The 24,055-nt window shown below is 45.9% G+C and overlaps 1 protein-coding gene across 1 annotated transcript in view; it reads left to right on the plus strand.

Moving 5' to 3' along the window:
• nav3 (neuron navigator 3) overlaps positions 1 to 24,055 on the plus strand; it is a 396,979-nt gene that overhangs the window by 170,622 nt on the left and 202,302 nt on the right. The window contains exon 8 of the mRNA XM_078221087.1: positions 9,602 to 9,717. Within this exon, the coding sequence (XP_078077213.1) occupies positions 9,602 to 9,717 (116 nt within the window). The remainder of the gene's footprint in view (positions 1 to 9,601; positions 9,718 to 24,055) is intronic.

Below are 24,055 nucleotides of genomic sequence, written 5' to 3' on the forward strand. Positions count from 1 at the left end.
CTCTCCAGGATCTGTTTCCCCATCTGCTCCTCAACATCTCTGTTACTATTGGGCGGCCTATAGAAAACACCCAGCAACGTTACCGACCCCTTCCTGTTCCTAACCTCCACCCACAGAGACTCCGTAGTCAATCCCTCCACGGCGTCCACCTTCTCTACAGCCGTGACACTGTCCCTGATCAACAGTGCCACTCCCCCCCCTCTCTTGCCTCCCTCCCTGTCCTTCCTGAAACATCTAAAACCCGGCACCTGAAGCACCCAGTCCTGTCCCTGAGACATCCAAGTCTCCGTAATGGCCACCACATCACAATTCGAAGCAGCAATCCACGCTCTAAGCTCATCCACTTTATTCACTACACTCCTGGCATTAAAATAGACACATCTCAGACCTTCAGCCTGAGCACTTCCCTTCTCCATGACTCGTCTAACCTCCCTCTTACCCAACACAGAAACATGCACAAAAACAGAAAATGCTGGAAAATCTCAGTGGGTCTGACAGCATCTGTCGAGAGAGAATAGAGCCAATGTTTCGAGTCTGGATGACCCTTCCTCAGAGTCATCCCCATTCAAAGCATTAGCTCTAATCTATCTTCCAGTGAACGAGGCCATTCGGACTCTCGAACCTGCTCTGCATTCAATAGGATTATGGTTGACCTGATTGTGTTTCCAATTCCAATTCCCATCTACCCCCTAGTCCCATACGAACAGAATCCAAGTACATTACATCCACTGGTTCCCTTTCATCAGTTCTGTTGGTAACATCCTCAAAACCTCCAACAAGTTCATCAGACTTGAGTTCCAATTTGTAAATCCATGTTGACTCTGTCCAATCAGATCATTATTATCCAAGTGTCACACTAACACTAACTAAAAGCTAACACACTATAGGCCTTCTTCACAGCTCTATCCACTTGAGTGGTAACCTTTAGAGATCTGTGGATATGGACCCCAAGATCTCTCTGTTCCTCCACAGTCTTCAGAACCCTACCTTTGACCCTGTAATCCACATTTAAATTAGTCCTACCAAAATGAATCATGGAGCACACCAGGATGATAGTGAGTGGGATAGCTTGATCTTGGTTTCGGATAAAGCTCGGCACAACATCGTGGGCCGAAGGGCCTGTTCTGTGCTGTACTGTTCTATGTTCTATGTTCTATGTTCTTTATCACATCATTCATAACAGATTCCAGCATTTTCCCTACTGCTGATGTGAGGCTAACAGGTCGTTAGTTAAATCCAAGCGGAATACTGCAGATGCTGGAAATCTGAAATACAAATTGGGGGTCTGTAGGAAGGCAAAGGGACATCTGGTAAGTGGCACGCTTTCAAAAGTGTGTTAACCAGGGTTCAGGGTAAACACATTCTTCTTAGAGTGAAGGGCAAGGCTAGCAGAAGTCGGGAACCCTGGATGACTGGGGATATTGAGGCCCTGGTCAAGAAGAAGAAAGAGGCACATGACATGCATAGGCAGCTTGGATCAAGTGAATCCCTTGAAGAGCATAGGGGGTGTAGGAGTAGAGTTAAGAGAGAAATCAGGAGGGCAAAAAGGGGACATGAAATTGTTTTGGCAGATAAGGCAAAGGAGAATCCAAAGAGCTTCTGCAAATACATAAAGGGCAAAAGAGTAACAAGGGAGAGAGTAGAAAGGATCAACAAGGTCATCTATGTGCGGATCCACAAGAGATGGGTGAGATCCGAAATGAATATTTCTCATCAGTATTTCTCATCAGAGCGGCACGGTAGCACAGTGGTTCGCGCTGCTGCTTCACAGCTCCAGGGACCTCGGTTCAATTCCCGGCTCGGGCCACTGTCTGTGTGGAGTTTGCACATTCTCCCCGTGTCTGCGTGGGTTTCCTCCGGGTGCTCCGGTTTCCTCCCACAGTCCAAAGATGTGCAGGTTAGGTTGATTGGCCAAGCTAAATTGCCCCTTAGTGTCCTGGGATGCATAGATTAGAGGGATTAGCGGGTAAATATGAGGGTTAGAGGGATTAGCAGGTAAATATGTAGGGGTATGGGGATAGGGCCTGGGTCGGATTGTTGTCGGTGCAGACTCGATGGGTCGAATGGCCTCTTTCTGCACAGTAGGGGTTCTAAGGTTCGATGGTTCTATGGTTCTATTTACTGTTGAGAAAAGCATGGATGTTAGGGAACTTGGGGAAATAAATAGTGATGTCTTAAGGAGTGTACATATTACAGAGAAGGAGGTGCTGGAAGTCTTAAAACGCATCAAGGTAGATAAATCCCTGGGACCTGATGAGATATATCCCAGGATGTTGTGGGAGGTTAGGGAGGAAATTGCGGGTCCCCTAGCCAAGATATTTGAATCATCGATAGTCACGGGTGAGGTGCCTGAAGATTGGAGAGTGGCAAATGTTGTGCCTTTGTTTAAAAAGGGCTGCAGGGAAAAGCCTGGGACCTACAGGCCAGTGAGCCTCACATCTGTGGTGGGCAAATTGTTGGAAGGTATTTTGAGAGACAGGATCTACAGGCATTTAGAGATGCAAGGACTCTCTCGGGACAGTCAGCATGGCTTTGTGAGTGGAAAATCATGTCTCGCAAATTTGATTGAGTTTTTTGAAGGGGTAATCAAGAAGGTAGATGAGGGCAGTGCAGTTGATGTTGTCTACATAGACTTTAGCAAGGCCTTTGACAAGGTACCGCATGGTAGGTTGTTGCATAAAGTTAAATCTCACGGGATCCAGGGTGAAGTATCTAAATGGATACAAAATTGGCTTCTTGACAGAAGCCAGAGGGTGGTTGTAGAGGGTTGTTTTTCAAACTGGAGGCCTGTGACGAGCGATGTGCCTCAGGGATCAGTGCTGGGCCCACTGTTATTTGTCATTTATATTAATGATTTGGATGAGAATATAGGGGGCATGGTTAGTAAGTTTGCAGCTGACACCAAGATTGGTGGCATGGTGGACAGTGAAGAATGTTATCTCCAATTGCAACGGGATCTTGATCAATTGGGCCAGTGGGCTGACGAATGGCAGATGGAGTTTAATTTAGACAAATGCGAGGTAATGCATTTTGGTCGATTGAACCAGGGCAGGACTTACTCAGTTAATGGTAGGGCGTTGGGGAGAGTTACAGAACAAAGAGATCTAGGGGTACATGTTCATAGCCCCTTGAAAGTGAAGTCACGGGTGGCCAGAATGATGGAGAAGGCATTCGGCATGCTTGGTTTCATCGGTCAGAACATTGAATACAGGAGTTGGGACGTCTTGCTAAAGTTGTACAAGACATTGGTAAGGCCACACTTGGAATACTGTGTGCAATTCTGGTCACCCTATTATAGAAAGAGTGCAGAAAAGATTTACTAGGATGCTACCAGGACTTGATGGATTGAGTTATAAGGAGAGGCTGAATAGATGGGACTTTTTCCCCTGGAGTGTAGGAGGCTGAGGGGTGACCTTATAGAGGTCTATAAAATAATGAGGGGCATAGACAAGGTAGATAGTCAATATCTTTTCCCAAAGGTAGGGGAGTCTAAAACTAGAGGGCATAGGTTTAAGGTGAGAGGGGAGAGATACAAAAGTGTCCAGAGGGGCAATTTTTTCACACAGAGGGTGGTGAGTGTCTGGAACAAGCTGCCAGAGGTAGTCGTAGAGGCGGGTACAATTTTATCTTTTAAAAAGCATTTAGATAGTTACATGGGTACGATGGGTATAGAGGGATATGGGCCAAATGCGGGCAAATGAGCTTAGGGGTTTTAGAAAAAAAAGGCGGCATGGACAAGTTGGGCCGAAGGGCCTGTTTCCATGCTGTAAACCTCTATGACTCTATGACTCTAAAAACAGAAAGTTCTGGAAGAACTCAGCAGGACTGGTAGCATCTGTGGAGAGAAACACAGTTAACATTTTCTGGAGAAGTAGAAATTTCTTGTTTTCTGTCGTTCCCTGTTTCTCTCTCCCTTTCTTCTTCAACCGTGGGATGGCATTTGCTACCTTCCAATCTGCAGAATTTTGGAAGATGACCACCAGTGCATCCAGTATCTCGATAGCAACCTCTCTCAATATTCTGGGATGGAGAGTATCAGATCCTGGGGAAATAGCAACCTTCAATCCCATTAATTTCTCCAGTACAACCTTCTTGTTAATATTCGGGAGGCAGTGGTGTAGTGATATTGTCACTGGGCCAGAGGCTGAGGTAATCTCTGAGGACGAGGATGCGAATCCCACCATGGCAGGCTGGAATTTGAATTCAATAAAAAGTCTGGATTGAAAGTTGATTATCGTTTAAAAAACCCATCGGGTTCACTAATGTCCTTTAGGGAAGGAAATCTGCCTTCCTTACCCGGTCTGGCCTACATGTGAATCCAGAGCAATTAGAGATGGGTAACAAATGCTAGCATTTGCGAGCAACTCCCACATCCATGAAATTCTAAAAGACTAAATTCCTCACTCTCCGTAGTCCCTTACATTTGTAATTCTGGGAGATGTTGCAGGTACTTTAGTTGTTTTCTTATTGGCCATGACAGACTTGGACACATCAGTGATATCACTTGGATCATTTCTTTGCTCAGCTCGATTCAGCAATGAGCTTTTATTCACAGAAAGAAGTTTCAAATTGTGACACTCCATGCCATCAAACCTCTTCATTTCCTCCATTCTCATTGCTCTTTACACGGTGAAGTTCAAACACTTCATTCATTCTGCTTTTTAATTCTTTATTCAACTAATTATTCTGCATTTACCAGAACCTTCCTTTCCCGTTCAAGACATTTTCCACGATGCTTCATGAATATCCCTGATGCTTAAAGTTTCCCAGGGTTTAACTGAAGACCAATCTCTGCTAAGTTTGCTTTTTCAAGTTTCTCCTTTAGACAGTTCAGGTCCACAGTCGAATGTCCCACTTTCCCTGACTGATTCTCAACTGTAATTATAAATTCTCTTTCTTTATTCACAACTTGTTTTTCAGGTTGGACATTAAACCGAGGTATTCATTTTAAAAATAAGCAGTGAAATTCCTCCAGGTGTCCGTGACCAATATTTCCCCTGTCCAGTAGCGGTAGCAATGTCATGGATTATCCAGTCTTTGTTGTTTGTGGGATCTTGCTTTGTGTCAATCAATTGCTGTGTTTCACAACGTTACAACCATGCCTATCCTTCAAATAGTATTTCCCTGGCTGTATAGTGTTTTAGAACGTTATAAAGGGTGCTATAGAAATGCAAACCCTTTAACACAAGGCTACAAATTAAAACTTTTTCCGGACTTTCATGTTTAACCAACAGGTGTGTTTCATTCTTCACATCTGCAACTGGAAATTGGAATTTGGACAGACAGTGCACATTGAACATTTATTCCAGCACAGTAAAATCAATCCTTTCACTGATCTGAGAGTGTTTCCTTGGCCAAGCATTCAGTATATATAAACAGCCTGCCAGTAAACAACAAACCTGCAGTCTGCACTTTGTCAAACTTTGCCAATCACAAAGAAATGTCTGAAGTTCACTGACAGTGGATGGAGTTGATAGTTTGAGTTCTGTGAGTAAGGAAACTCTTTAGGCAGATGGGGTTGTGCAAAGTGACAAGTTCAGTGTTTGGGAAGTATTCCCTCTCGTACAGTGCTGTGAAAACAAAACCTCCTCCCGCTGGAACAGACCCGGGAGGGCGAATGGTTTATTGGTGTTCCTGCAGTTCCTGCACTGAGCTTGATGTATTCCGATTAGAGTCATAGTCATAGAGGTTACAGCATGGAAGCAGGCCCTTCGGCCCAACCTATCCATGCCGGACAGTTAGGAAATGATTGCAGTTTGGATTCTAATTTACCCTGGGTGTTATTGATTGCTACAACAGCAACATCAACCTGCATTTTTATAGCAGGACTGTTACTGAATAGAGTTTGGCACAGAACCACATCAGCAGACCATTTCCTATAAGTCCAGCAGTGCACTGAGGAATCCATCTCAGAAATTCCCAGGTCTGGGTTTACCCAGCAATTGTCTGGAAGCGCTAACTTCCTCTGGGTAATTACCCAGTGCTGGGAACTATCCGAAAATGTGATTTAAATCTCAAAGTCCGGGTGGTGCTGCAGGGTTACACTAATGGTTACTTCGAAGAAGTTAGAAGACATAAAACTGCTTCTAACTTCTGGGCAACATCTGTAAAAATCCAGACAGACTCACACCAACCCCTCCGCTCCACTCTCCCCCTCTCCAGACCCTCGAGCACCTGTGTGCCCAACTCTCACCCCCCTACCTGACCGAATCCCTCCACGACTCCCCCTGTCCCCCCACTAACCTTGAACTCTGGCCCCCTCTCTCCAGCCCAGGTAACATCCTGGTGAATCTCCTCTGCTCCCTTTTCAGTGCTAAGGTATATGTGGATTCCCGAACTGCACGCAATACTCTAGCTGTGGACTAACCAATGTTTTATACAGTTCCAGCAAAAGCTCCCTGCTATTAAACTGTATACCTCAACTAATAAAGGCAAGTATACCTTAAGCCTTCTTAACCACTTTACCCACCTGTCCAGCTATCTTAAGGGACCGGTGTACGCGGACACCAAGGTCCCTCTGATCCTCAGTATTTCATTATGTATCCCCTTGCCTTGTTTGACCTGCCCAAGTTCATCATCTCACACTGATCCAGATTGAATTCCATTTGCCACTGATCTGTCCATCTATATCCTCCTGTAACCTAAGGCTATGCTCCTCACTATTTACCATCCCACCAATTTTCATATTTCATCAGTAAACTTACTGATCAACCCTCCTACATTGAAGTCTAACTCGTTTATAGAAACCACTAACAGCAAGGGCTCGCGAGAAAAGGTCATCCATGATCTAATCGAATATCGGAGTGGGCTCAATGGGCTGGATGACCTACTCCAGCTCCTATGTTCCGATTCGAGAGGACGAAATGTTTAGGGAAGGAATTCTGGAAAGTCAGAGTTGGATAGCTGAAGGCGCCAATGGCAGAAGGATTAAAATCAAGATAATCTGGAGGCCAGAATTCGAGGAGCTCAGAGATCTTGGAGGGTTGTTGGGCTGGAAGAGGTCACAGAGATAGGGAGGGTTTTGAAAACAAGGATGAGAATTTGAAACTGGAAGCATTGCCAGACGGGAAGCCACGGTAGGCCGATGAGCATAATGGAATGGGACAGAGAGTTAGCTCGGCAGAGAGCCAGAGGTGGAAGGAAGGTGGAAACAGTTGGAGCACAGATCAAACTGAATGGATTGGATGTCTTTCTGTTCCCATTTCTAGCTCCTTATATTCGACTGTATGAAACACGATAGTGTAAAGAACAGTTTCTTATATCTCAGTTTATTTTGAACCAATAACAAATATTTGGCAATCATTTTTGAGTTTTTATTTCCAGAAATAAAGACATTTTCTGTCTCTGAGGACATCCCAAAGCCCTGATAACCAGAGAGGTGTTTTTTGACCTATAGCCACTGTTGTAATGTTGGGAAAACCAGCAGTCAGATTACGCTCAGCAAGATCCCACAAGCTGCAATGTGATTGTGTGTTTTATGGGCAGCATGGTGGCATAGTGGTTAGCGCTGCTGCCTCACAGCGCCAGGGACCCAGGTCCAATTCCAACCTCAAATCACTGTCTGTGTGGAGTTTGCACGTTCTCCCCGTGTCTGCGTGGGTTTCCTCCGGGTGCTCCAGTTCCCTCCCACTGTCCAAAGATGTGCGGGTTAGGTGGATTGGCCATGTTAAATTGCCCCTTAGTGTCAGGGGGATGAGCTAGGGTAAATGCATGGGGTTATGGGGATCGGGCTGGGTGGGATTGTGGTCGGTGCAGACTCGATGGGCCAAATGGCCTCCTTCTGCACTGTAGGGATTCGATGATTCTATGATTTTTCTATGACGTTGCTTGAAGGGCAAGTATCCACTCATAGAGTCTGTGTGATTTTTAATCCAAGGACGTAGACAGGATCTCTGTTTAATGTCTTATTTGTGTTTCTCCGATACTCTAATTTTCCCTCAGAATGGCACTCGGGGATTAGTCAGCCTGGATTTTGTGTTTTTGTTTCTGCAATGGGACTTGAACTCACAACCCATTGGCTCAGAGGTGAGAGTGCAGTGTCCTGGAGCATGGCTGTGCTGCCAGAAGGAGATGATAGTTGTTGATGGTTGTTTTTGAGAAAGATCAGTCTATGCTTAAGGGTTCTGATGAGGAGTGATTGTCCATTCCTCAGTCAGCCTACCCTGTGAAGACAGGAGGTCATTGCTTCACTTTGCTCAACATTAATAGGTTGATAATGGAGTCATGTCAGAGGGCATACAGACTCAATCATACAAGGATATCTTTCCTTTCTCTGAGAAGCATTTTGAGACCCCCTCAGTCCGTGCAAAGTACAGCCCCCATCTCCAAATTCCCTTTCTGCATCTCAGAATCAGTGCTAATCACACCTGTAACTCCAGCTCTGAACCTTCTGGATTGTTTGATTTCAGGCCACCCGTGGGAGCCTCGCTGTGAGAACAATTGTCTGGCTGATGTGATACAGTTCTGATGGGGCTGCAGGAACAGAGAGACCTGGGCGTTCACACACACAAATCTCTAGAGGCGGAAGGACAAGTTTGTAGAGTTCTTGGGAAGAAAAGGGGAAGCATAGGGAGGGAGACAGAAAGCAGGAAACTATAAACCAATTCGCCTAACATCAGACATAGTATAACTGTTGGAAGCGATTATTAAAGATGTTATAGCAGGGCATTTGGATAAATACAAGGCAATCAGGCAGAGTCAACATGGTTTTGTGAAAAGGAAATCATGTTTAATCAATTTATTGGAGTTCTTTGAGGACTCACATATGCTGTGGCTAAAGGGGAACTGATGGATGTACGATACTTAGATTTATTAGACTCCCTCTGCTGGTTTATGTACACATGGTACCTTTTAGTGGACAAAGTGCACAATGCAATTTTCCATATACTACAAAGTTGGAAAGATTATTAAAAAGACATGAGTGCCTAAGCATATAGAGACATGGAGTACAGACATAAGGAAATTATCTAAACCATTATCAATTATTGCTTAGGTCCTGGTTGGAGTTCTGTGACCAACCCAGGCCCCGCACTATAGGGAAAGATGGCAAGGCCTTGGGAATTCAAATTTACCAGAATAATCAAGCGAGATTTCAATATCGTGGAAATATCGAGAAGGTCAAATTGTTCTCTTCTGAGCAGAGATGGCTAAGGGGCGATTGAATATCAATGTTCAAAATGATGAGGGGTTTCGACAGAGTAAATTGGAAGAAACTGGTTCCCCCAGCAGCCATGTCTGTTAACCCGGGGCCGGGGGAGGGTGGGGGAGGGGGGTGGGGGGAGTGCACAGATATCAAACAAAGGGCAATAGACCAAGCGGGAAATGAGGAGAACTTTTTTTAACAAAGCAAGTTGACATGATCTGGAATGTTCTGCATGAAAAGGTGCTGGAGGCAGTTTCATTCCGAACATTCAAGAGAGAATTGGATAAATACTTGTAAGGGGAAGAAAATGCAAGGCTGTGGGGAAAAGCCAGGGGTCGTGTGTCTGTGACTATTCAGCCCATGATGCACGGGCAGTATGCACTAAATAGTCTCCCTGCTGGAAGGTTTTTGTGGTGCCGTGATGAATTATTAATGCAAGCTTCAAAATACATTTTTCAGAACCCACTCTGACAGCGATGGCTCAGCCCTGCTCTCTGGTGACACAAGTGCCAGCCCAACAAAAATGGATTCCGTTTACAGTAAGACTGCCAAACAGTGCCTCGAGGAGATATCTGGTAGGTCAACACACTCAGTAAATTCCACATTTTAGTTCAGCAATGTTACACAATAGCCTCCTGCTTAAACCTATCCTCCTGAAGGAATAAAGAAGATAGGTTTCCCCCGGCAACGTGGGGTCGGTTATTGATAACGACGGTTGTGGAATATTTTTTTAAAAATAGAGTTGTTGCTGATTGGTTGTCGGAGAGATGAAAAATTGAGCTGGACTTGACAATGCAGCGAGGCGGTTTGAGTTACTGTTTCTATTGGTTCTCTGGTCTGAGTGACACTGTCCATTTATCCATTTATCCCCATCCCTGGTTACCATTCAGAAGCTGATGGTGGAATTGCCGCAGTCCATGTGCTGATTGTGTTTGGAAAGGAAGGAAGGAAGCTTGATGGATTGCACCTTTCACAAGATTAGGGCACAAAAGTATTTTGGATCCAATTAACTACTTTTTGAGATGTAGCAACTATTGCAATGTAGAAAACTCAGCAGCCAATTTGTACAAAGCAAACTCCCATCCCCAATTGCCCTTGAGAAGGTGATGGTGAGCTGCCTCAACTCCATGTACTGTAGGCACTCCCATGATGCTGTTAGGGAGGGAGTTTGATACAGTGACAGTGAAGGAACGGCGATATATTTCCAAGTCAGGATAGTGAGTGACTTGGAGGGGAACCTCCAGGTGGTGGTGTTCCCAAGTATCTGCTGCTCTTGTCCTTCTAGATGGTAGAGGTTGTGGGTTTGGAAGGTGCTGTTTAAGAAGCCTTGATGAGTTTCTGCAGTGCATCTTGTAGATGGTACACACTGCTGCTACTGTTCATTGGTGGTGGAGGGAGTTAATGTTTGTGGAAAGAATACCAATTAAGTGGGATACTTTGCCCTGGATGGTGTCGAGCTTCTTGAATGTCATTGGCACTGTACTTGCACTGTTGACCTGCACCTCATGGACAGCAGGCAACTTTGGGAAGTTAGGAAATGCGTTGCTCCCTACTGGAGAAATCTTTCTTTACTTACCCCTATCAAAACCCTTTGTGATTTTGACTATCTCTATTAATGCCCTTTTTAACCTTCTCTGCTCTAAAGGGAACAATACCAGCCTCTCTACTCTCTCCCTCATTCCTGGGACCATTCTGGTAAATCTCTTCTGAACCCTCTCTTAGACCTTAACATTCTTCCTACAATTTGTTGTCCAGAATTTAACACAATACTCCAGCTAAGACCTAACTAGTGTTTAGAAAAGTTTATCATCACTCACTTGCTTCGGTAGAGAACCAAAGCAAGAACTGATTGAAGATATTGGAGGGAATGAATGAATGGAGTCTTCCGAGACCGTGTAGAACTTCAACAAAAACGGCTTCATTTAACATGCATGAAGGAAAGCAGAACTCAGAGCTGTAATTCCGGCTTGCTTCCAAGCTACTCTGCTAATCATTGGTTCTTATATATTCTTATACCCTTGTTTTACATTACAAAACGTTACATTTACAATAGGTCATCATATTGTCACTTTGAATTGGTTACAGTTCTGTTTTGATCACATTAATCCATTATCCTGTGTGCTTTAACTTTAATCATTTTCTGGACATATCTTGTCCACCTATTTATAATATCAAAGCGTGTTTGTCAAGCTGATTTCAATGGTGCGTTAATTGTCCCCATCTCCCTGATACTTGATTAGCTTTCCAGAGGCACACTGGCTCCTCGAGACATTGTGGAACCTTGCTAAGTGGTATCGATTCTCTTACTGTTGCTGTAGCCTCTGAAAGATCTCCCCTGGGGTGTGACTGTGTTAGTGCCATCTGGGATGTAGTTATTTGTATTTTGTCGTGTGTCTGCCTACAGTGAGTGTGGACACTACAGTCAGGCTGTGTGTTTAACCCTTTCTTTACATTCATCTCCTTCTGCAGCCCATGCTCCCTGGGTTTGCCCTACTACAAAGGTCATTGGAAAAAGAAGCAACGGCAACATGTAGATAAACTTTTTCACACAGCGAGCGGTTAAGGTTTGAAATACGCAACCTGAGAATGTGGTGGAGGCAGGTTCAATTGAGGCATTCAAAAGGAAATTAGACTGTTATCTCAAAAGGAAGAATGTTCAGGGTTATGGGGAGAAGGCAGGAGAATGGAACTAGTTGAGTTGTTCATTCAGCGAGCCAGTGCAGAGATGCTGGGCCGAATGGCCTCCTCTGCACTGTAACTGTAATTCTTGAAGATGTATGCTTTTTAATGGCCTTCTCAAATTGTATTACCAACTTTCAAGTTAAACATGCACACATCTCCCATGGGCCTCTGCTCCTTTTGAGTTATTTGGTGGATGGGGATTTTCAGAAAGCTTTGACAAGTTTGCACCTTGTAATTTCTGTGGCTCGGACAAGAATTCCAGGTGGAAACATTCAAGGTTCATGCAGCAGATGGAAGATTGCATTAAAAAGAGGCAATCAAGCATAACCAGCGATTGGAGCATTGAGGCTATGGAGCAGTTTATACAAAAATATTAATCCCTTTTGAGACCGTTTCTATTTTTAATTATCTATTTAAAGAGTAGGAATGAGGAACTGGTAATTTGCATTTATAGTGGCCTTCCCAATCTGATAAAGTCCCAGAACCGAAGTGCAGTCATTGTTGTAATGCAGCAGTTAATTAGTGCACAGCAAGATCCCACAAATGCCAGTGAAATTTGTGATGAAATCAGTTGTTTCAGGCCTTGGCTAAGAGGTGAATATTTACCAGAAAACTGGAAGAATTCCTCTTTGATGAGTGCTGTTGAATCTTTCACATTCGCCTGAGAGAGCAGGCAACAGTTTAATTTCTCAACCGATGCATCCACTATGTCTGTAGCTGCTTCTTTTAGGATCTTTTGGATGCAAGCCATCAGGGGCAGGGGGACTGATCTGTCTTTAGCCCCATTAATTTTCTAATACGACTTCTCTAGAGATGGTTCTTTATTCCTCCCCCATATTCTTTAGTATTGTTTATTTATTTATTGTATTTATTACTGTCATAAGTCGGCTTACATTAACACTGCAATGAAGTTACTGTGAAAACCCACTCGTCACCGCACTCCTGTGCTTGTCCAGGTACGCTGAAGGAGAATTTAGCACGGCCAATCCACCAAACCATGATGTTTGAACTATCTTCCACCGTAAAGACTGATGCGAAATACCTGCTAGCTCCTTGTTCCCAGTAATTATCTCCCAGATTCATTTTCTCCAAGGGGACAATGATCATCTTGACCTCTCTCATCCTTTATATAAACGTAAAGAAACTCTTGTCAGTTTATATACCTCGCTAGTTTGCCCTCGTAGTTTAGTTTCTCACTTTTTATGATCTTTTTAGATAATAAAGCACATCACTGCTTTGAGTTTTCCTGCCATGACTTACCCCTTTAAATTAAGCCTTTCAAATTAATTACTCTAGGGCCTTGCTTTCCTGATCCTCAGTGTTGAAGTGGAAACTTTCCTGATTCTTGACTGTGATAGAAAGACTCAACAAAATTCGTTCCGACTAAATAACTTAGTCTTTATTTACGAATGACTGCATGCTGTATTGGCTGAAAACTTGAGTTGAGAGAGCAGTTGGTGCAACTTGCTAATTCCTCCTCAAGTCCGCACTTACAGAAAGAAACAGTTCAGTATTTATACATAATCATTATCAGTTTGCGTGACCAGAGCTTATTCAGGAATTCGATCAGTAATAGAATCATAAGCAATGTAATTAATCATGGCACAACCTGCTGACCTCCTAGAACTCTTTGTCTCATCATTCATACCCTTATCTTGCCCTTTGATGTAACAGAAGAAGGTCGGTGACTCCTCCATCCCTGACCTTATCTTGTTTTATTTACTCATACAGCCCTAGATTATGAGGAGTCAATCTTATCAGGCCTTACAGGGTCAGGCATTTTGAAATAGCTTGGTCAGCCGTTCTTATATTGTACCAAATAGTTGACCAATTTTCCCATCATGCTATTACTTAGTTTGTACAACTTCACATTGGTGCTATGGAATATACAAACTATAAACCACAAAAAGACTTTACAAACTCTAAGCGATAAAAATAGTAAATACTTCCCTCACCTTATCCAAGACTTACAAATCAGCTCTCTCCCTTGTAGCCTCTACTTCTGCAGTCGGGCAAGACCACTCTCTGAGGAGTTGGGGTTGGGATGGATGATCTTACTGAATGGCTCGAGGAGGAGTGTGACCAACACCTGTTCCTATTTCATATGTCCTTATGATTTGATCCGAGCAAATCAGGAAGAGTTGAAATGAGATATGAAACAGAAAAATAAAGCACAGTCAGGTATCACAGCCAAAGGCACAGTGGTTAGCACTGCTGCCTCACAGTGCCAGGGACCCGTGCTCGATTCTCGGCTTGGGTCATTGTCTGTGGAGTCTGCACATTCTCCCTGTGTCTTTCCCCGTGGGTTTCCTCCCACAGTCCGAAAGACGTGGTGGTTGGGTACTTTGGCTGTGCTAAATTCTCCCTCAGTGTACCCGGACAGGCACTGGAGTGTGGCGGCTATGGGATTTTCACTGTAACTTCATTGCAGTGTTAACGTAAACCTACTTGTGACTAATAAGTAAACTTAAATTTTAACTTTATTGTGTAAGTTACCAGTGGGGGACCTTGCTGCAGGTGATAGAAATAGAGAATAGGGTCTGTTCCTGGAGTGACAAAAGATGGCGGAAATTGATGAGGTGAATGAGGCTGGGCTGATCATTAAAGAGAAATAGATGGGCTACTTCGTGCTGGCCTGCTCTTTACTGCTCTTTACTGCTCTCAAAAGAGTTTCTTTTTTGGCAGTGAGCTAATTGTGAAGAATCTGGGAATAGAAATGCATCTGGAAACACATCTGTCAGATAATGATCTGAAAGAAAATTAGGAATATTGAAGCCAAACCACAGGCTATAGGGTTGGGATGAGAAACCATTGAACTCTCTTTATGAATGGGAGTGGACACATTGATATTAGTGTGAGAACAGGCTGAACAAAACCACAACATTTCTGGGAATGTTTACATTTCCCTCTGTGGCCTCACCCCATCCTCACTCTGCAATATGCCCCAAATCAACAGCTAAAGCCTGCCCTCGTGACTCGAACATTTTTATACCTTCCCCTTGCTCTGTTCAGCTGACAGGGCGCTGCATTCTGAAACTCCATCCATTATCCCTCTGTTTCATTATCTCTCACTCCATCATAAGCCTCCAAAGAGTCTACCTCTTCCACAATGCTTTAGAATCATAGAATCATTGAAACTCTACATTGCAGAAGGAGGCCATTCGGCCCATCAAGTCTGCACCGACCACAATCCCACCCAGGCCCTATCCTCATAATCGCATGCATTAACCCTAACTAATCCCCCTGACGCTGAGGGAGCATTGCCAATCCACCTGACCCGCACATCTTCGGAATGTGGGAGGAAACCGGAGCACCCGGAGGAAACCCACGCAGACACGGGGAGAACGTGCACACTCCGCAAGGACAGTGACCCAAGCCGGTGATCGAACCCGGGTCCCTGGCGCTGTGAAGCAGCAGTGCTAACCACTGTGCTACCCCTTCTCCCTCACCTCACCGATTGAAGTGATTGCCTTGGTCTGTTCACAAGTTGGGTGGTTCCTCAGACAGGTGAAATTAAAAAGGAAAAGCTAAAGAGTTAACGCTATTCAATATGGAACAGCGTCAGGGACCCTGAGGAAACATCGCATTTAAATACCTCCTCTCATGACCTCAGGACACTCCAAGTTGATCTGCAGACAAAAGACTACTCCTTGAAGCGCAGTCACTATTGTAATGTCGGAAACCCGTGAACCAACCTGTACGCAGCAAACTCCATAAAACAACACTGTGATAATGACAAAATAATCTGTTTCATTAAAACATTTGGGGTGGCGTTTTGTGGATATTAGTGGATATTTTACATCAAAACTAGAGGCAGATTGAGCCTGTATTTAATATATTATCCAAAAGCTCGTCGTTCCAACAGTGCAGCATTCCTTCAGTGGGAATGTCATCCCAGAGGATCTGAATCAATTCTGATACAGAGCCAAGAAGGCAACACATTGAGTCACAGCTGATACGTGGGGAAAGAATCATAGAAACCCTGCAGTGCAGGAGGAGGCCATTCGGCCCATCGAGTCTGCACCAACCACAATCCCACCCAGGCCCTACCTCCATATCCCTACATGTTTTTACCCGCCACTGCCTCTAACCTACACATCTCGGGACACTAAGGAGAAATTTTAGCATGGCCAATCAATTTAACCCCCCACACCTTTGGACTGTGGGAGGAAACCGGAGCACCCGGAGGAATCCCACGCAGACACGAGGAGAATGTGCAAACTCCACACAGACAGTGACCCGAGCCGGGAATCGAACCCAGGTCCCTGGAGCTGTGAAGCAGCAGTGCTAACCACTGTGCTACCGTGCCGCCCTTATGCCGCCCTTAGGACTGAGGAAAAAACTCTTCATTGAGCTAGCATTGGTATGATGGGCCGAATGGCCTTGTTTCTGTTCTCTGTGATTCTCTGAATGAGGAAATAGATTGCTGGCCATTTTATTAACTTGGGTTTATCATTTATCTGAAGTCACAACCAATTTGGTCATTTTCTGGTATTTAAATATTACTCCAGTTTCTAATATGTGTCAGGACAGCACACATGTTACTCACTGCACAGTGTTCATGTTATAGTGCGGGATATCGAGGGAGCTGTATTTAAACTGCTCCCCGAAATTAATTCGAATCTCATGCCTTTATAAGTTATGGGATATTATTTTCCACTATATTCATTAAGTCAGCTGTTGTTTAATGTATTCTTGGGACTGATTAATATTGTTCTATTTGGGAATATGCTTGAAATTTTAGTTGGAATAAACCTCTCCCATGGAGTTGTCCATGGCTGGTGGAGGATGCACTGTTTTGAAAGTGTGAAGCTTAAGGTCTGACGAGAAGTAAGTGTGACACTGACAGGAAGTGTAGGCCGTACGGCATGTTTGCCTTCATCGGCCGGGGTACTGAGTTTAAAAATTGGCAAGTCATGTTGCAGCTTTATAGAACCTTAGTTAGGCTGCACTTGGAATATAGTGTTCAATTCTGGTCGCCACACTACCAGAAAAATGTGGAGGCTTTGGAGAGGGTACAGAAAAGATTTACCAGGATGTTGCCTGGTATGGAGGGCATTAGCTATGAGGAGGGGTTGGAGAAACTTGGTCTGTTCTCACTGGAGCGACGGAGGTTGAGGGGAGACCTGATAGAAGTCTACAAGATTATGAGAGGCATGTACAGAGTGGATAGTCAGAAGCTTTTTCCCAGGGTGGAAGAGTCAATTACTAGGGGGCATAGGTTTAAGGTGCGACGGGCAAGGTTTAAAGGAGATGTACGAGGCAGATTTTTTACACAGAGAGTAGCGAGTGCCTGGAACTCGTTGCCAGGGGAGGTAGTGGAAGCAGATACGATAGTGATTTTTAACGGGTGTCTTGACAAGTACATGAATAGGATGGGAATAGAGGGATATGGTCCCTGGAGGGGTAGGGGGTTTTAGTTCAGTTGGGCAGCAGGGTCGGTGCAGGCTTGGAGGGCCGAAGGGCCTGTTCCTGTGCTGTAATTCTCTTTGTTCTTTGTATACATTGCTTTCATAGAAACATAGAGGATAGGAGCAGGAGGAGGCCATTCGGCCCTTCGAGCCTGCTCCGCCATTCATCACGATCATGGCTGATTGTCCAACTCAATGGCCTAATCCTGCTTTCTCCCCATAACCTTTGATCCCATTCAATATAAAAAGCTGGATAATTGCAAAACAACATTTTATTTGATCTTTAACTAGTCAACTTCTGTTTGGCAGCATGGTGGCACAGTGGCTAGCACTGCTGCCTCACAGTGCCAGGGACCCGAGTGCGATTCCCTGCTCGGGTCACTGTCTGTGCGGAGTCTGCATGTTCTCTGCATGGGTTTCCTCCGGGTGCTCTGGTTTCCTCCCACCGTCCAAAAGACGTGCTGGTTAGGGTGCAATGGGCCATGCTAAATTCTCCCTCGGCGTTCCCGAACTGGCACCAGAGTGTGGCGACTAGGGGATTTCACAGTAACTTCATTGCAGTGTTAATGTAAGCCTACTTGTGACACTAATAAATAACCTTAATTGAGACGTGGTGGGTCAAATGGAAGGAAGCACATTCCATGAATCTTTCTGGGGTTGACAATCCAATGGATCATTTTCCTGTGCAAATATTGACGATGAAATTCTGTAGAAATTGATTATAGATACAGCACGTTGAGCAGAAGGTGCTTTCTTCAATACCCAGGAGCTATCGAAATAAAAGATTAGCATTTCTGCAGACTTTCAGGACCTCAGGACATGTCAAAGCATTTCACAGCCAGTGGAACGTCTCTGAAGTCACTGTTACAATAGAGGAAATGCAGCAAGCAATCTCTGCTAAGATCTTCCTGGTTTATTCTGGTGTCTCCAGAAATGAAAGATTAATCTCCAGGACACTGCCAGAAACTCGGGAGAGAATTCTGACAGAGTTCCTCAAGGCTGTGCTCTGAACAGTGAAGATTGATCTGATATAATCTCAGAGACTCTGTACACCAGCCTGCTGTTTGAAGTGTTCAGGCCTCTCAGTGTTTGCTCTCTCAGTCACGCTGTTGATTTACTCAGACTGACCTGTTCACTGATGTCAGTCGTGGGTCAGTGGATAGTGCAACTTGCTGCTAACTCAGAAATGTTGTGAGTGGAGTCCGTGATCTGGGCTGGCATTTGCTTATGGTTTTCAGGGAGTGCTGCACAGTCAGAGGTGTTGCACTTTGAATGGGATGTTAAATCAAGACCCTGTCTACCTTCTCGGGAGGACGTAGAAGATCCCATAGCGCTGTGTGACAGAGAGTAGGGGGAGTTCTCCCCGGTGTCCTGGGCAATATTTATCCCTCAAATCACATCACAAAAACAGATTATCTGGTCAGTAACTAGCATCTTACTGCACACTAATTGGCTGTCATTTTTTTCAATATTACAACATTGACTGCACATCAACAGCACTTTGTTTTGGACTTTGGGTTATAAAAGGCACTATATAAATGTAACCCTCTTGCTTTCTTGGTGCTATGACTTACGACGCAATTGTAAAGTCATGCTTTCGATAGTGATGTAACTCTGGCTTGTGATGACCCCCTGCAGTGATATATCCAATATTGGCACCAACCACATTACTAACATAATGCTGTGCTTACAGAATGGGTCCACTGGCATCTGGAGAGGGAAAAGCCAGGTGAACATCTCTCAGCCGGGGAGTTAGTCGGAGCTGCTATAAAGGCAGAGCAGATGCAGACTCTTCACTCAGTGCCTGACCCCCTCCCCTTCCCCATTTCTCACTGCTCTGCTGTGTAACGCCAGACATTTTGTTTTTCTTTATTTCTGATTTCCAGCACTTGCTCTTTCGATATTTTCTCTCTGTCTGTCTGCTTGTGTTGCCAAATCAATGTTCCGCCGACATCATCCATCACATTCCACAGGGCAAATTGCATTCACAACAGATGGTTTGTCCAACACTAAATTACCCTGGCACCTCGATGATGGCCGTAACACACAGCGTTGGCTACTCTACACGATTCAGCAGACTTGCCTGTGCTCAGAAAATGAGGGGAGTCAAAAAGTTGAAGATTATTGTCGGGGTTTGTGTTAAAGACGGTCATTCCAGAGGGAAGGTATTGGAGAGAGGCTCAAACTGTTCCCCGCAGCTGCTCCCTCACCCTTTAACATTGCCAAGTTCAATCAGAGTCCTGCCCACATTTGGACAGGTTAGCCTCCCATAAATAGTTCACTAATTAGTACAGCAGGCTGCGAAGCATACTGGAAGCAATCTTCACTGTGCAATCATTAGTTCTGTTGCGGCAGGCTGCACTTGGCACAGAATGGAGCAAAGCGATTGAATCAAATCAGTAAATCCATTCCAGGCACAATAACATCTCCAGCTTTTACCTTTTAGCTTCCCTGCTAACCTACCCCCATGTCCTCTTCAATCACCTTCAGTTTGTTGTATTCCCAGTTCACATTTCTCTGCTCCTCACTTTGGCTTGTTTGACCCTCAACAAGAGGAGGCAATTCAACACCAAAAAGAAAATGCTGGAAAATCTCAGCAGTTCTGACAGCGTCTGTGTGGAGAGGATGGAGCCAACGTTTTGAGTCTGCATGACCCTCTGTCAGAGCTACTCAACACACAGGCCTTGCCCTGTATTCAGTTAGATCGGAGCTGGTCTGTCCCTCAATTCCATTTACTCATCTTTGTCCCACATCTCTTGATGCCCTAACCCAATAAAACTTAGCCCTGAGGATTCCAGTTGAGCCGTGTGTTTGAGGGAGGTCTCTGCCAGCGGAGCTCCTGACTGGGGGAGTAACAGTGACACACTCTCGGTTCTGACATTCGAGGAGCTGAATGTGAAACACGGAGCTTTCCTTTCCCCCGTTTCTCTCAGTAACTTCTCATTATCTGTGCTGTCATTGGACATTGCCACCTTATTGCTGAACTGGTGACTCCATCAACTCCTGACCATCTCTGGAGATGCTCTTGCTCGCTTTACACAGAGATTAGCACCAGGGGGCGATCTTACCAAAAATAAAGTATAAGTCAGCCCGGACGACAGTGTCCCGGATTCACTAATTACAGTTAAATCAGGTACTGAATATTTAAATCAGGGCGCCAGGCTGATTTCACTGGCAGGATGAGGCCGGTAACATCACGGGGGGTGAGAAACTGGGCGTGAGACCGATTTTCCGCCTCTCGCCTGATCTTATGGGCTCGCCTCGCCAATCAACTGGGATGGTGAGCCAGTAAGATCACTCCGTCCCCCCCAACCCTCCCAGCACCTCCCCCCCCAGATGTTGAATGAGTGTGAAAATGGGAGAGAATTGAGCCCATTTTGTGAGCGGGCTCCCAAACACCATCATTCGGCACTTAGGGAAAAAAAAGTCAAAGTGTGATTCTCACCAGCAGGGAGAGTGGGCGGAGCCTATTCATGCCAGGAAGCTGGCTGCTAATCTCTAGGGGCGCCATTGCGCGTGTGCCCCAATCTCCCAGTGTACATGTGTACATAGTGCACTAGGAGACCTGTCACTCTGCCACGCCTCCCCCTCCGGACATCACCCTCCCCTCCTCCCCAATCGTCATCCCAGCCCCTTCCCTGGTGACAGGGCAACATAGTGGCACAATGGTTAGCACTGCTGCCTCACAGCACCAGGGACCCAGGTTTGATTCTTGGTTCTGTCTGTGCAGAGTCTGCACATTCTCCCCATGTCTGCGTGGGTTTCCTCTGGGTGATCCGCTTTCCTCCCACTGTCCAAAGATGTGCGGTTAGGGTGCATTGGCTGTGCTAAATTCTCCCTCAGTGTACCCGAACAGTTTCACAGTAACTTCATTGCAGTGTTAATGTAAGCCTACTTGTGACACTAATAAATAAACTTCAAACTTCAATTACTGCCTGGCCCCTCCCCCTACAGACCTCACCAATCCCTGTCATGGGTTCGCCCCTTCAGGCCCGCTCCTTTCAAGCCTTGCCCCCTCCCCTTAGGCTCTGCCCCCTTGGCACTGCCTAATGGCTGGTGGGCACTGCCAGGTGCCAGGCTGCAGAGCCTGGGTGCCAGGCTGGCACTGCCCAAGGGCTCTGCCTCCGGTCCCCATTGGTGGAGACCGCACGTGATCCTTGCCGGTGAAGACCTCCACTGGCGAGGCCATTAAGTACAAGTGAGCCCGGGCGATAGTGTCCCAGACTCACTAATCATATTTAAATCAGGTACTGAATATTTAAATCAGGGCGCCAGGCTGATTTCACTGGCAGGATGAGGCCGGTAACATCACGAGGGGTGAGAAACTGGGCGTGAGACCGGTTTTCCGCCTCTCGCCTGATCTTATGGGCTCGCCTCGCCAATCAACTGGTGTGGTGAGCCAGTAAGATCGCTCCCTCCCCCCGCCGACCCTCCCAGCACCCCCCCCCCCCCCCCCCCCCGGCTCCCCCCCCCCCCGACCCTCCCAACACCTCCCCCCCAACTCCAGACTCCCAAAATCATTTTGAGATTCAGGATACCGTGACGTCTCTGCCTGCATCCTACACTGTCTTGCCAAATGTTTTAAAGTTTCACACCTCTCCCATTAACATATGGTGACGTCCCCAAGATGCCTCCTGATCAGAATGAAGGGAGCCTGACACACATCCTGTCTCCCTCAGGGTCAGTCCCAACACGTTGATACGTAATCACTTTAACTGCCTTAAAAAGCTGCAACGTTAAAATTCCAGTGTGGTGTGAGTGACAGACAGACAGCTGATGATGGAGTCAGACAGACACGGCTCTCTCTCTCCCAATCCCCATCAAACTTGTGTTATTTATAATCCAGTCGCTCCAAACCTCTCTTTTTGCCTTTTGTTTACGCAGCCCTGTCAGAAGCTGCAGCCACTGCAGCAGAGAGAGAACGGGGATAGATTTGAGATGCAGGTTGAATACTAAAAGAGGTGTGCCTGGCATTGGGCTCACATTATTCCATCTCTCTCATTGCTTCAAGTGGGTGCTACATTCACAGCAGCCCCACTGCAGCCTGCCCCAAGGCACCGTCTCTCCCTCTCTCTCTCTCTCTCTCTGTGCATTTTGGTTCGGGAGTGGGTAGTGTGAAGGTTTCGCCTCGATGCTTCTTCTCGTGAGAGGAATATTCTTCTGCTCATTTCTGGATCCTGTATTTATTCCTTCCTGACCTTGTCGTCACGGCAGAGCTTCGTCAAAGATATGAAGACTTACCGAGGTGGCAATCACTCAGCCTGTCATCTGAAGAAGCAGCTCGTGCAGTTTGGCTTGTGGGGTTTTCTCTGTGAGAGACTGCGCGACACACTCCTCCTGCCTGAGCCCACATCATGTTATTGAAACATCACTGCAGTGTCAGTGATCTGAGGGGGAGCTGCACTCGTGCCAAGTTCTGCCAAAAGGGACTGGAATCACTCTGTTACTCAGACGATGTCACTGTGACTGTCACAAGTGAATGGGTGGAATATCAGGGTGTGGGAGCGTCACGATGAAGATCTGTGTGACTCTCGTCAACTCGCTCCATCGGCTGATGGAGGACTGAGCCTCCCAGCCACAGAAAGCCACACACCCAGAGGGAGGATGATGCAAAGGTCCTCGGATCTGTCAGTGTTTAAGAATGGCAGTGCCACACGTGCTCCCCCCTTGCGCAGGCAGAAGTCCCTCACAAACTTGGCGCTGTTGGGCGAAGGCGGGCGGAGGCTGTGCCTGCTTAACGCGGGCTGGGCGGAGGATGGGGTTGAGCGGGGTGCCGTCCCACTCAGTGGAGGCTTCAGGCCTGGCATCTGCCCCCTATCCAGGTCCCTCTCCATCTCAGAGCACTCGCTCCCCCGAGCTGGCACGGACACACGGGAAGCATGCGCGCCCGGGTTGGCAGAGAATGGCGAGGTAACAGGCACGGCCTTGAGATGCCAGTGGACTGAAGTCAAACTCACCAATAAACTTACTGAATTCAGCGTCAGTAAGTCGGAGAATGAAGTTCTTGCTGGAGAGGCGACGGTGCCGAGAAAGCAGAAAGTGTCGGAAGAAGAATGCTGCCCTCGTGAAGGAGCTGCCCAGTTAGACACGGACATCATTCTCACCATGCTGGGAGACCTGGAACAGGTGCTGTATACCAACCTGCTGGGTGAGTACATCCACAAAGTGGAACATTATAAAATATATATTGTGGATATTTACTGAACGCAGCATGCAGGTGGGAGCTCGTTTCTCCTTGTTTATCTCTTTCAACGTTCTCCGACATTCTGCAAAACAACAGTTATAATTTACATTGTCAGTGATTCACAGATAAAATAATGCTCCGTCTCATCACGGAGCTCACTGCAGAATTGATGTTTTGTAAATTACTAAAACTTATTGAAAGATAATGAAACAACTGCTCAACAAACTGTGCACTGCTCAGTAATTTCACACGACGCTGTGATGGAAGATTGAATCTAACTGCTCTAGATAGCCACATGAACAGACTGGGAATAGAGGGATACAAAAGAATGGTCTAGTGGGCACATGAGCGGCGCAGGCTTGGAGGGCCGAAGGGCCTGTTCCTGTGCTGTATTGTTCTTTGTTCTTTGTCCTACAATTCACTTGTTGTGGAATCAGCAACATTTTCCCGTCGCATGTTAACTGTTGCTAGCCTGTTTGAGCCATTGAATCAATCTTTGGATCGAAGTCATTGGGTGTAGTAAATCTAACGCGAAGGCCAAGGAATCCGTCAGCGTTGTGCCAGCGGTTCAGGCTCAGAATGGACGCCTCTCTGTCTGGTACGGTGGCCAATGTGATGCTGCTCTTCCAATGACAG

The sequence above is a fragment of the Mustelus asterias genome, chromosome 9 (genome assembly GCF_964213995.1).
Source record: "Mustelus asterias chromosome 9, sMusAst1.hap1.1, whole genome shotgun sequence".
Taxonomy (NCBI): Eukaryota; Metazoa; Chordata; class Chondrichthyes; order Carcharhiniformes; family Triakidae; genus Mustelus; species Mustelus asterias.